The sequence below is a fragment of the Papilio machaon genome, chromosome 3, assembly GCF_912999745.1.
Source record: "Papilio machaon chromosome 3, ilPapMach1.1, whole genome shotgun sequence".
Lineage (NCBI taxonomy): Eukaryota > Metazoa > Arthropoda > Insecta > Lepidoptera > Papilionidae > Papilio > Papilio machaon.
Window position 1 is genome coordinate 4,437,966 of NC_059988.1, and position 13,658 is coordinate 4,451,623.

The 13,658-nt window shown below is 32.5% G+C and overlaps 1 protein-coding gene across 1 annotated transcript in view; it reads left to right on the top strand.

Moving 5' to 3' along the window:
• Window positions 1-13,658, top strand: part of LOC106712396 (filamin-C) — a 54,636-nt gene that overhangs the window by 29,609 nt on the left and 11,369 nt on the right. Inside the window, exons 21-28 of the mRNA XM_014504945.2 lie at window positions 6,004-6,143; window positions 8,349-8,474; window positions 10,427-10,547; window positions 11,149-11,222; window positions 11,839-11,995; window positions 12,479-12,687; window positions 13,228-13,407; window positions 13,513-13,587. Of these exons, the coding sequence (XP_014360431.2) occupies window positions 6,004-6,143; window positions 8,349-8,474; window positions 10,427-10,547; window positions 11,149-11,222; window positions 11,839-11,995; window positions 12,479-12,687; window positions 13,228-13,407; window positions 13,513-13,587 (1,082 nt within the window). The remainder of the gene's footprint in view (window positions 1-6,003; window positions 6,144-8,348; window positions 8,475-10,426; window positions 10,548-11,148; window positions 11,223-11,838; window positions 11,996-12,478; window positions 12,688-13,227; window positions 13,408-13,512; window positions 13,588-13,658) is intronic.

A 13,658-nucleotide genomic window follows, 5' to 3' on the forward strand; every position in this document is an offset into this window, starting at 1 on the left:
GTAAAAAAATACACTTGTATCAATAAAACATCAACAAGTACGTATTATTTTATAGTCTTAATACTTAATTCTGATAGAAATAAATTTATTTAGAAGCTGCTTATTTAATGAATTTACATTTCAAAGTCTTCATTAAATTATTCGTAGACAAAAAGGCTTATATTTGTTGAAAATTTGTAGATAATAAGTTAATTTTCTTAAGAATATAAAGTATATCTATAAGAAAAGAAAGAAACCCAGTGGAATAGATAACTCGTATCGACGATACAGTATTGAGTGTACAGACCTCGCGCTACGCGACACTCATGACTCAAGTATCGGATATTTGCGTAGTCTAGTTTAGTATACCAAGGGCCGAAGACGATAGTCAATAATACAAAAAAATACCTTATATTTATTTCAATCTACTTATTATCTGTAGAAAAGTATAAGTGAAATTAGTATGTATGTGTCTAACGGTAAAACTTTTATGTCCGTTATTTATTCGAAAATAGCTAATTACCATAAAATTTCCATGACCGAATTTGTACACATTTAAAGACCCGAATTTAAGCCCGGTTAGAACATTAGTCTTTCTGAAATGTTACTTTTATATTATGGCTTTATTACGAGCAGTTTATATATGAAAACAACATATTATGTCTTTATATTAAGAAAACAATGCCTTATATTTATTAAACTATTCTAGCCGTTAAACAAAAATAATACGAACAAAATGTATATTCTTAAACTACTATTATTATTATTATTATTGGAAACATAACAATTCTTAATAGTTTTTAAAAAGTTAGCAAGAAAGTTTTTACGTAAAAAATATATAAAAAAATAGATTATAACACCTAACTGACATCACTTCCAACTAAGTATAATCTACTAATAACCTATCTTAACCTGTATTTTCAAAATATACTTAAATCTTTCACAGTTACGTCATTAATTAGAGGTTAAATACGTTTCTGTGAACAATATTTGTCATTGCAAGTGACACACACTTCGCCGGACTCCATTATTTAATGTCTCTCCCACGGCTAAGTACGTGCCTTACCTCCACTTTCTTGGAAAAACATTTCAAAGGTTGTTTAGAGAAAGCTGCAAAGTGCAGGTAAAAAACCCTTTGTGAGCAACAAACTTATTTCATATAAAACTTGTTATATAACAAAGCAGCGAAATAACGTAAGAGTGTGTTATACATAAATATGATACTTAATAAAACTAGTAACATTGTTATAAACGTAACCATCATCAACCTGCCCTTGTCTGTACGGTGGGTCGACAAAGTATGTACTACTTTTCCATGCATTTCTTTTAGCCGTCATATCTGAATTCACCCCCATTTTACGCATATTCCATAATCCATCCATACTTTCTTCGGACTTCCTCTACCTTTATAGCCATCCAATCTAATTACTTTCTTATTTATGTGATAATTATCTCTCCGTATAATATATCGATACCACGATAAACTTTAACTTCTCAATTTCTCTATCACTGGCGCCACTTCAAATGTAACCAATAGAGATTGTTACGCTACGCTACGCTATATCTAGACAAGTTAGATCATGTAACAATTGTACGTAGTATATTTGACCAGTTTGAAATATTAAAGTTTATTTTTTTGCTTGACTTGGCAGGGGCACTGCCGTGCTTCCAGATGATATACACACATTTTTACAACATTAACTTAAATAAGGTTGGTGGATAACGATTGCTTTCACGAGTAAAACCTGTTTCTAACTTCTGTATCACCGTACGAGAGTATTTTTATGGTACGGACCATTGATCTTCACTTATATGTAATGGTTCACATGTTAGTACAAACAATTACTAGTTTCATAATTGTATTTGGAGGAAGTTGCACGCTTGTTCTCTATCCTCCGAGAACAATTTCAGATCTAAGAGCGTGTGCTTATTGTCTATAATTAAGAAGACAATAGCCGCATGAGCGCAGGAAACTTTAGTGTCATTACCACGGGCGTAATGTCGTTGTATGCGGTGTACACTATACAATACCTTCCATATTGTTACAAGGTGAATATCAACATTCAACATTTTAGTTAAATATCTTATTAAATATATGCTGTAGTTATATTCAACAAATAAATACAATGGATTATGCAATCGTTAAAAAAAGAAATTTCATTTATTAACTTATTTTAATTTATTTTAACTTTTGATCTATGTAATATAATAATTGAGTAATCTATCGAGTTTCATCGAATTGTTTTAATGCACATAGTTGCTATTTGAAATCATTAAATCTATTATTAACTTTAAAATGACATTGTCATCTTAAAACAAATTTTCAAATAGAACAATAGCGGTATTGAGTCGAGTTCGATCACAGGCGGACGCCGTCAGCCGGCAAGATTTTGCGATACTTGAATTATTATCAGTGGCCGCAATATTACTTTCGATTCAGTAACATTTCGTAACGTGCCGTAATCTCCGTTGTGCTTATGATCGCCTGGTACTGTGTGCACTTTCTTTTCCTAGTTACGAGAGTGCGATTAAAATTTTTATATGTAATTTTTATCGGTCGATAAGTTATTTATGAAGATTGGATTAAACTGTTAGAAACGTTAACGTAACTTTTTTCCTACTTAAGTCAGACTTTTACTTTTTTCTGATTCACGAAAGCTTCTTTTTTAACTATTATAAAACGTATAGTTTATACAAATTCGTTAAAAATTTAACTTTCTTTTGATTATAATTAAAAACCCAAAATCAAACATAGGTCTCTCAAATTATACGATTTAAAGAAACCGGTTTAGAAATGAAACTTCTTTTAGTATTACTTTCAATAACTAAGATTTATTGCCTTTACAAATTTCCCTTTAAGTTCTGATGTAGTAATTAAAAAAAAATGAAAACGCTCAAAGCTCTACAGAAAGTTGGATAAATATTTTAGGTTATAATTTATATGGCTATTTGTGAATACCCTACAGCACAAGTTTTTTAACACTATAAACTTATCTAGTTTCACGTGTATTTAGATTTTACGAATCGATATCATCATACACTATCAGATAAATATTCTGCGTGACTAAATTAATAACAAAAGTTTTTTTTTTAATTTGAAGTGAATGTGAATCGTTCGCGATGTACCGTTAGTGGCCGTGGCCGAGCAGCGACTCTCTCGGGCCAAGTTATTTTATTACTGACTTTATTGCTCAACGATTACGACGGAATTTAATTAATTTATAGCTATCATTTATTAGAAGCACTAGTGTTCTAATAAAAGTAAGTAGATGAAACTTATTTTATTAATTTATGATAAATTTTTGATATGTTTAGTTTACTTTATTATTTGTTTAGATCGTAGATTATCCGTGAAGTCATGTAGATACTAAGGAAAATATAAATAATATGTTTCTCCACTAGGGAAACCATTTTTTCGCAGAAGGAACAGAAAAACAGCGCTAACCATATATTTGATGTCTGGATTAACGACCGACTTGGGAATCAAGGGTTATGTTTTTGCACCTGACATTGCATTTTTGTTTAAAAGAGCATCGTTTTATTATTTATTGTTTCCTTTGCCTTTTCCTTTTCCTTTTCCTTTTGATAGCCTTTACCGTTTATGTTATTATTTTGAGTAATTGAATCATATCACATCAAATACTCCTATTCTTTTGTTTGTTACACCTTCGTATTATATTTTCTTTGTGTGTTGAATACACTAACTATATTTACTCCTTTGTATTGTGGATTCACAATGTACTATCAGTTTGGTAACTAATGTCTGCGAGATTCCTTTAGTTTATCTAAAACGAGAGAAATATGACTACTTATATCCATGCTTTTGTAGTGTTAACAATTAAAATATCAGCAGATTTTTTAAAGTTTCATTTCGAATGCTTAAAGTTCAGCTTCCATTGCGAGGAATTTAATACAGTTTTTACTTATTTTGCAAGTATCGGAAACGCATTTCATAAAAATATTAATATTTTTCTGAAAATTTGAATTTAAATATTTGATTTTGTTAATTAAAATTTATATATCAAAAGTGGTGCCAAAGTAAGTGTTTAACATTTTACGCTGAAATTCCGTGCACATTATTCACGCTTAGACGCTTCGTTAGAAGTTAATTAATAATTGAAATGTATTGAAATATGCATTTGACTAACACAACAAACACTTGTATGAATTGTAAATCCTGTTACTCCTGTTACTGGTACAGTAAGGTGTACGGTGCGCAAATGTCATTGTTTATTTTAACTTTAAGGCAGATTAAGTATTAACCTGATTATAATTGTTACGATACACAAATAATGGTGTAGGCTTCTTCGTAAAATAGCATTATCAAATTTATATTTCCATCAATGTTTTTAAAATCAAAAATCTTACTGTTACGTGACAATTTCATATGTCCGGAAAGTCGTTTAATGAATTTGTATCTACCAAACATGTTAAAACCAGTACTAGATAAGGAGAGCAGTGCAATAGATGAGGTGTACAGTTAGGTACGTGGCGAAACTAGTAGGGCGTCACTGCTCCGAACCGAACTCGAACAGGTCCGGACGACCCGCAACGCCAATTTTTACACCTACTCTGCTTTTTCCAATTAATACACTGTGGACGACTCAATCGTTTCAAACTGACTTCTTTTATGAATAAATTATGTCTCTTTAACTCTGTTTTGCTTCGATAGATGATTCTAGGTAGTTATTTCGTCTAAGTAGTAATAAATCGAAACAGCATTGCAAATCACGTGCTGTTAATAAATTCTTTCCACTACCTAGTAATAATGGCTGTTGGTTATCGTAATAGAAACTATAATTATACTAATGTACTAATATTATAAATGCGAATGTTTGGATGGATGGATGGATATTTGTTTGAAGTTATCCCTGGAACGGCTTAACGGATCTTGATTGATGAAATTTGTCACAAATTTAAAACATAGTCTGGAAGGACGCATAGGCTACTTATTACGTTTTTTTAATTACGCGCGGACGCACAGCTAGTGTAATATAAAATAATTCTATGCGATCTGAGTCATTGAAATAATTCAAATTTAAGTAGCTATTACGTATTAGGATGGCAATGTTTACATTCATTAATATCGGTCGTAGACAAACAGTATCGAAATCAAGGCAGTCAATAGTAACAGACGGCAGGACACCGAATTGTGCAGCTAATAGATTACAAATCCATTGTAACTGAACGTAACTATTAACCTAAATTCTACAACAAATAGACAATGTACATACGTGAACACAACGTGCGTGAACACAAATTACGTAAAAATATAAGTGCATTTACTTAAAAGTATATGTTGTTGATGTCGTTTTTTTTTACACTCACACACGGTTTTTCTTTTCTATCTTATAAGGTTGAGTTTCCTTGAATCATGCTAATTGTATAAATGACATGTTGCTGCGTTTAATTATGTCTGGCTCTCAGCTTTGTTAGGACCGACTGAAGTTTTTACGTTATTTTTTGCAACTAACTCCCATCCTTTCCAGCGTCCGACATCTAATTCACTTATTTTTTGCAGAGTTTCTTTAAGTTGAAATATTTCGTTGCTTTTGTACATTAATAAAGTTTAAACCCTAAAGATTTTTTTTAAGAAGTACCTGTATAAATCTTCAATTATTCACAAAAATATATGTTAGACTTAACATGTAATTATCAACATTCAACCGGACAGAAAGTGTAGGGTTTTATTCATACAAACTATCAAATCAATATTCAAAGTCAAGTAACTTGCGTAAACCGGCAAATTAGGTACTCAACCGTACCATCGAGACGGGGCTGAAAACGATCCCGCGAAGGAATGATTGATTGCTTTTTCACGAATAATTTGTTCGACAAACATCGATATTAAGTATTCATAAGGTAGTTATTTGTACATATTTACGTTTGATATGCGATGAGCTTGTTTATACGCTTGGATATGGAAACCAATCTCTTAGCTACTACAAAATGGTGACTACGTACGGCAATAATCTAAGTAAGACATTGCAAGTTACTTATGGTTGTAATTGTTTTGTTTCGTAGGATCTCCGTGGAAGGTTGAGGTGATGGCGGGGCCGGCGGGCGGCGGCGGCGGGGAGCCCACGCGGCTCATCCCCGCGCGGGTGCCGGCCGTCTTCGAGATATCCACGTCGCCGGGCGCGCCCACCTTCAGCAAGAATGAGGTTAGATACCAAGATGTACATCTTTATTACATACTTTCACGGTACTTTGTACTTAGCTTAAAAACGATGTCATGAAAGGCCCCTAAAAGTTTTAAGTTCGGCTTTTAGGTGAAGAATACTTTTTTCAGCAAATACCAATTAGAAAAAAGTGTGTTTTCAGTCAAATTAATACAATGATAACTTCAAACTAGATAAACTACCTTTCAAAATATGGATAATGTTGTCATTCAAGTTTTTTATACATATCATAACCTAAGTTCAACTGTTTCTGATTGTCACGTTTGTTGCGTAAAGTGTAACTTAAACTTAACTTGTACTGCAACGACCTCAAAACTGTCACGATTTCTTTTTTTAAACAACCTGTAATATAGGTTAATGAACTTTGTCACGGAAAATCGATAAAGTGCTGTTAAAATTGTTTTATAATATGTATTACATACCACTATAACTATCGTATTTTTATTATCAACAATTGTTAACAATAATACGAAACAAATTCTTTCGTTCCTCTTGAGGTCTGTCCTATTGATATGTGCTTTGAATTAAGCATATCTCCTAAAATGCACTTTATTACTACCAAACACAATAAACACAGATGTCAAAAATACTCTTTCATCGACATTAATACTGATTTTAGCTGCAGTACGACTAGAGTAGCACAGTAAATTAGTCAAAACATTGTCGTAACTTAATATTCCGTGACACTAAAGCTAAATGTAAACATTGTAATGCGGACAATTCATTTTCGCCACGGTAGCACTATCCTTTTTTATGTACAAAGAATTAAATTCGCTTCCCACTTAGGATAAACAAAATCTATGATTTAGCACATATATCTGATTCTGCAAGTAATGGACCTAATGGAATTTTAAATGGGTAGGAAATAAACGTCCTTGACTACACATTCAAAGTGATAGTCACATTATTGGAAAGATTTAACCTCGATAGCTATAGCGCTGGCATTTTTGGCTTTTCCATCGACAGAGCCAATTTAAGATTTATTGCCTATCGGCTTCCCTTTCCTTTAGGTTACGCACACATTCGCCAGCATAATTTACAAACGTAATATGACGAGTGAACTGATACTTTGACATTTTTCAATATGTAACTATATATCATAAAAATGTGCGGAACTTGAATAATAAATTGCGTATTCCTACATAACAGTTGAACGTTTATGATCTTCATAGTTACCATAAGCACTAGTGTTGTAAAATACACTAACTTTCAACATAATCGGTGACCCACTAACAAACCTAACATTAACGTATTAGAAAGCAAGAGTTTTGAATACAAAGTGGACTATGAGAAATGTTTCCACATAAACCTTTTGATATTTCTCATATTTGAATACTAAGAAACGTTAAAGGTTTATATTATGTTATTATATAAAATATGGTATAAAAGTGTTACCAATAATATGGTATTGTTTATTGTAATAAGTGCATAGAAGAAATGATTTTCTTCCTCGTTAAAGTTGATAGCAATTATTGGTTAAAGTAATATTTATTTGTACATATGTTCTTGCATGTTGATATATGGAGAGCAAATATTCTTAATACTAAGCAACTAAAACGTCAGTCATCCATTACAGCCAGTACTGTAAATATTAGAATGATAGATGATGACAACTGAAGTGAGGAAAATATGGATATGCCTGTCTAATATTATACTATCGTAATAGAATGTTGCCGTTCACCCTCACCCTTCCAATTCCTGTAATAAATTGATATTTGCATATTTCCTACGACCCCATGACAAAATTACAAAATATATGAATATTCAAAATTAATCTTTCAAAATTCTTTCTATAAGTGGAATTTACCTGTCGTTGATATAAAGGAATATCTAAGAAGTAGTAGAAGCTGAGCTCGTGAACGTAAAATTGAAGCTGCTTTTAAACCTGTGATACAAGGGAACGGATATTATGAGTAACTTGGGAACCCATATATATATATACTATTCATCTACTGCAGCATCGTAGTATATAACTACATACTTTATTGAGGTACATATTTCTTGGTTCAAAGCTGATAAGTACGACATGGACATAATATATATGTAATTCATACAATCGTTTCATACGTTCAGACTTAACACTTTTCAGAATTCTTAGTCATCCTTTTTTAATTTTAACTTGTAGCAACACTAAACAACTGAACAAATACAAATATGACAAATATTATTTATTATGTTTATTTTCAGGTCGGTGTAACGGTGACCGCGCCGTCGCGGCGGCCGGTGGCAGCGCGCGTGTTGGACGTGGCAGAGCGACCAGGCGTCTATCGCATTGAGTTCACACCTGAAGAGGTCGGCACTCACCTCATTGATGTAAGTCATACTAAATTCAATTAGCTAAAATTATAATACACACAAAAGTTTATGGCTAAAATACACATCTTGCACGTTGATATAAATTATTTAAGTGGTGACTAACACTAGTGCTACTAACACTACTAACGCTATCCATTCCGACTTCGACAATGCTAAATTTCCTTAATTAAATTACTAATATTCCGGTAAATATGTATTTTATTTATGATACATAATTTGTTTAATCATTTAATCAATCATCAATCATGTAATTACGTCTAACTTTCTCCCATTATTTTCATCAGCAACATAGAATTTCGTAATTTTTAAAAGCAGCATATAAATTTCAGTCAGTAACGTATAGCAATAAACTATCCCGCTACAAATGGTGATTCCGCTTTTATCATTGCGAATAAATTAAATTAATAACAATGCGAACCGAAATTACCTTCACTATTCCGCTACATAGTATCAAATTATTATCCAACGGGGAATCGTAAAATCTAAAGCACTGTAATGTCATGTACACTGACATTAGGTTTTCAGGGTTGTCACCAATTTCAAAACCTTAGTCAAAATTCCTCACAAATATTGTAAATGTGAATTTTTAGATGGATGGATGGAAGTTTTTTAGAAAGTATCTCCAGAACGGCTGCATGGATCTGACTGATATTTACCATAGATGTAGAATATAGCCTGGATACTGTGTTTTTATGGCTACTAATTAAGTTTTTTCTGATTCCGCGCGAAAGGAGTCAGCTAATTACAAAATAATATACACGTGATCATAGCATTCCCATGGTATCACCAGAATTCGATTACTATATGCGTCGTGAAAACGTCCTATTAAGGAATCATTAGTTAGTTCTATTTTGGAAAATGTTATCTTCTCCGTTTTTTACGGTTTCGTACCTCGAAGAGAAAAAATGAAACCCTTATAGGATCACTTTGTTGTCCGTCCGTTTGTTTGTCTGTCAAGACCCTTTTTCACATCATTTCAATGAGTGTTAAATAAAACAAATAATTCAAATATGGCATTACTAATCAAAGGCTAAGCGGAACCTGTGAATATCGAGTAACGGAAGCTCGGCCTATATCTTTAAAAGTCAGTCATGCAAATGTTTATAAATTACTCAATATGCAATCTGATTTATGTTTGAGATATATATATATATATATATATGAGATATATATATATATATATATATATATATATATATATATATATATAGCTGATTGATTGAGTCTATTCGGGCCCCTTAGTTTATTTACAAATGTATAAACTATAAATAACATATCACAGAATCTACTACATTTGTAACCTAACCTAACATATGACTGCAGTACAAAGAATCTACACGCTAAGTATCTCAAGCAAGGTTGAAGTTCGTCTACACCGCAACCTGTCCCTTCACTTGTACTTGTTACGAATAATGAATTTATTCGCAGACTCAAACTCACGCACTCGAAAGTCGTCTTGTGATACGAACGAACTTTCTAGATGAATTTTTATTCACATAAGAGGTGCGAACTTATCTAATTTAATTATATTTATCTTTCACAATATTAAATTCTAATAGTATTTCGTCAAGTAAACTATTTCAAGATATGATTTATTGACAACTACAACTACATTTTACGCGTGCTGCAAGCTTTCGTGCCTTTTCTTTGTTACAATTAGAGAAAAACTTTTAATAAATATAATACTTGCCTCAAATACCGCACAATGATGGAATAGTTTAAAAGTACTGTCAACAATTGTTATTATTAAATCTTAAAGCATCGCCCAAATCGATTTCAATTACAGTACAAGGAAAAGTTTGTTAATTTCCAATGCAATAACTTTACGGAGATATTAATTAGTTCATTATAAAAATTACTACAAAAATAGCGCATAAATCTTTTAACGATGTATTTTTAAGTTAAGATTTTTATTATTTTGTTTTAATTTCATGTCAATGTATTTTCAGGTATCAATTGCTGAAGATAAGTTAGCTGCCGGTCCTCTGGTGGCCAAAGTGTACGACTCGAGTCTTATCAAAGTAACAGACGTCGGCAACGCGGTTGTCGGACAACAGTGCCAGTTCAGAGGTAAACTTGTCTGAATGTTGAACAACATTAAAGGAAAACTTGTCCAATTGACCCGCTCCTGTTTCACCTAAGTAAAATTGAGGAAGTTGGGGAGCTAACTCGCTTCGTATAAACTCTGTGAATATACAGACCGAATTAGATGCGGCGCTCTGAACCAGGCTTCCTGTGCAACTCGACCTGAAGCTCTCAGTTTAAGTTACACTATTACAAATAGTTTTGAATTCGATAAGCCATGTAGTTCCAGCAATTTTGATAACCATCCATCAAGAAACTATTAATAATGCTTACGTTTTTTGCATGAAGTTCATTTAGGCTCTTTTGGTAACTGTGTTATTTTAAAACAAATATCATTGGAACTGTCAACTACAATTTCACTTGAGCATTACGATCTTTTTGTTGCTTATAAAAAGAAAAAAAAATGTTTTAATATCTATTTAAAAATTCTTTATACTTTTATGTGTCATTTTATACGAGTATACGATATTTTGAGGTGTTTGGGTAACGTTGAATATTCGATAATTTTTGTTTTAATAACAGACTTGAAACAATTGCTGGCAAATGTTTCAATATTTAATTAAATTGAGCCTTGTTTTCCTTTCAGTTGACGCGAGCGCTGCCGGTGAGGGGCAATTAGAAATTTCAATAAATGAGGGTGAAGTCCCCAATCACGTACAAGTAAGCTTAGAATTTAATGAAATTAAACTTTGCACAGGAATATACACAAGAAAAAACGTTAAAAATACTGGAAGTATTTTTCTCTCACTGATTTATGACAAGGCACTGCAACGAAATATAATGGAAAAATCGATGAAATCCTATAAGTTTAAGATCAATTATAAGCCCTGCACCAAACATAACTTGAAAACTCGCGGGATGGGCACCATCATTCAAACGTTGATACGTTGGGTGACATCGCAATTTGTTGCTGCTAAAAATATAGGAATTAAAAAATAGATCCTTAAAGCCATTCTGAAGATACCTTCTAACAAACATTCATCCTTCCATCCATTCGCATTAATATTAGTAAAGTAATAAAAATCTTGATAATAATCCTCTCTCTGCAGCCCTTACCACTGGTTGCCTGAGTCATGGGATTCCGCAGCCGGTTTTGTACTATTTTTATGTATTTTAAATAATTGTTTTAGGTGAAAAAAATTTAAACAGTGTATAAATAAGTTAGATAAATGAATTTAGATCTTAATTAATACTAATAATCTTTAAATTAAGACCGAATTCACTTTATTAGATGACAATTTTCACTTGTATCTTAATTCTTGGTAAAATTTCCAAGGTGGTAGGTGGAGGAAGGTGTTTAGTATTCTGGAGACCAGAAGCTCCGACGCCTCATCGAGTGGACATCAAATTTAATGGGGAACCAGTACCATTATCGCCGTTCGTCTTTGACGTAGCCCCTGCACAGAGAGTCACCATAGATACGTCGCAAATTGGTAAATTTTACGTTCGCAATAAAATAATATCTACTTTCTAAATAAAGTTTTCTGTTTACTAATCGAAACCGTAACTCCATTTAAAAATAGAGTAATCCAAAAAGAATAGTTAACAGTTAATGCTTGCGTCGAATGTCTTTTGCAAAAATGTTTAATTTTTTAATTTCATATATTTTCTTTCAATAATCATAGACTAACATGCCTCTGCAAAACTGCAAAACACTCACTCTATGCTCTTCTCTGTTGGTGACACTGACATTTGCAATGACAGAATAATTCAAAACTTTGTTTACACTTTAAATTGTTGATGCTCAAATTGATTTGCATTTTATGTTTGTTTCTACACTTTACCACCGCAAACACTTTGAATAACATGCTTGGAAGTCCTATAATTATAAAATCAATGGAGGTAGGATATTAGCCTTCTCTTCATAAAAATGCTTTATCTACTAGCACCTATACCTACACCTTTTTATTTCATAGAGTTAATACCAGTCGGAGAGATAGCATCATGTTCGGTACGAGTGGAAGGGTCAGGAGGTGGGGAACTGACGGTAACTGTCAGAGGGCCTCGAGGAGAGGTCCCCGTTCGCCTCACCGGTGATGCAGCATCAGGGCTGGTTGCCAGCTTCACACCAAAAAATGTCGGACCCCACACCCTTACTGCTCACTACAACAACCAGCCAGTACCAGTAAGCAATTTTATTAGCATTTAATTGATATTTTATAATAGCAATTATAACAATGGCAATTTTTTTTAACTGTAGGCATTTACAAAGAAAATCTTAGCATTGAGTTTTATTTTAGTTGACATTCACATATTATTTATTGTATGTGTATTTTTTTGTACAATTCATATATTTATTTTTTATTTCATTTAATATTATTATTATTATCTTATTATTTATATAATGTATTATATAAATAATAAGATAATTATAATATTTTTATTTATTCCTCGCAAGGAGGGTTGATGCCAGGCAGGCAGCTAGCCGTAAAAAATAAGTCAAAACCACATGATTGGTATGATTGAGGATGTGATGATTCAAATTTTTCAAACAAGGCATTAAATCTTATGGGGTGCATCTTGTGCATGTTATGTTATGGGGATTTTTTGAGGTGTCTTAATGATTGATGATGGCCTCATTGACCAATATAAAGAGCAATGACCAGAATAAAAAAAATATTGATCAAATATACCTTTATAGGAAGTAATGGTCATTTTTTTTTAGGGTACACCATTTGTGTGCAAAGCATATGATGGAAAGTTGGTCAGTGTAAGCGGTGGTGCATCAGCCAGGGTAGGTGTGCCTGTACAGCTAGCTGTAGATGCAGCACAAGCGGGGGAAGGTAATTTGGAGATCACAGTGGCTGCAAGAGGGTTGAACATACCCACACAAGTCCATCCACAGGTATGTTAAAGTAGCATAAAAGTATTACACTGATAGTTGCATTACATGAAGCTAACAGTCTCTTAGCTTTGCTAAGATTCTATGATATCTTCTTTTAATTTCCAGGGAAATGCCAGATTTACTGTCTCCTTTACACCAACTGAAGCTTGTGAACACATTGTCAATGTATCATTTAATAAGGTTAGTTTTGTTTGCTACTCTTTCATTAAAAAAGTTTTATTATGTTCATTTGAATTGAACAAAAAAATATG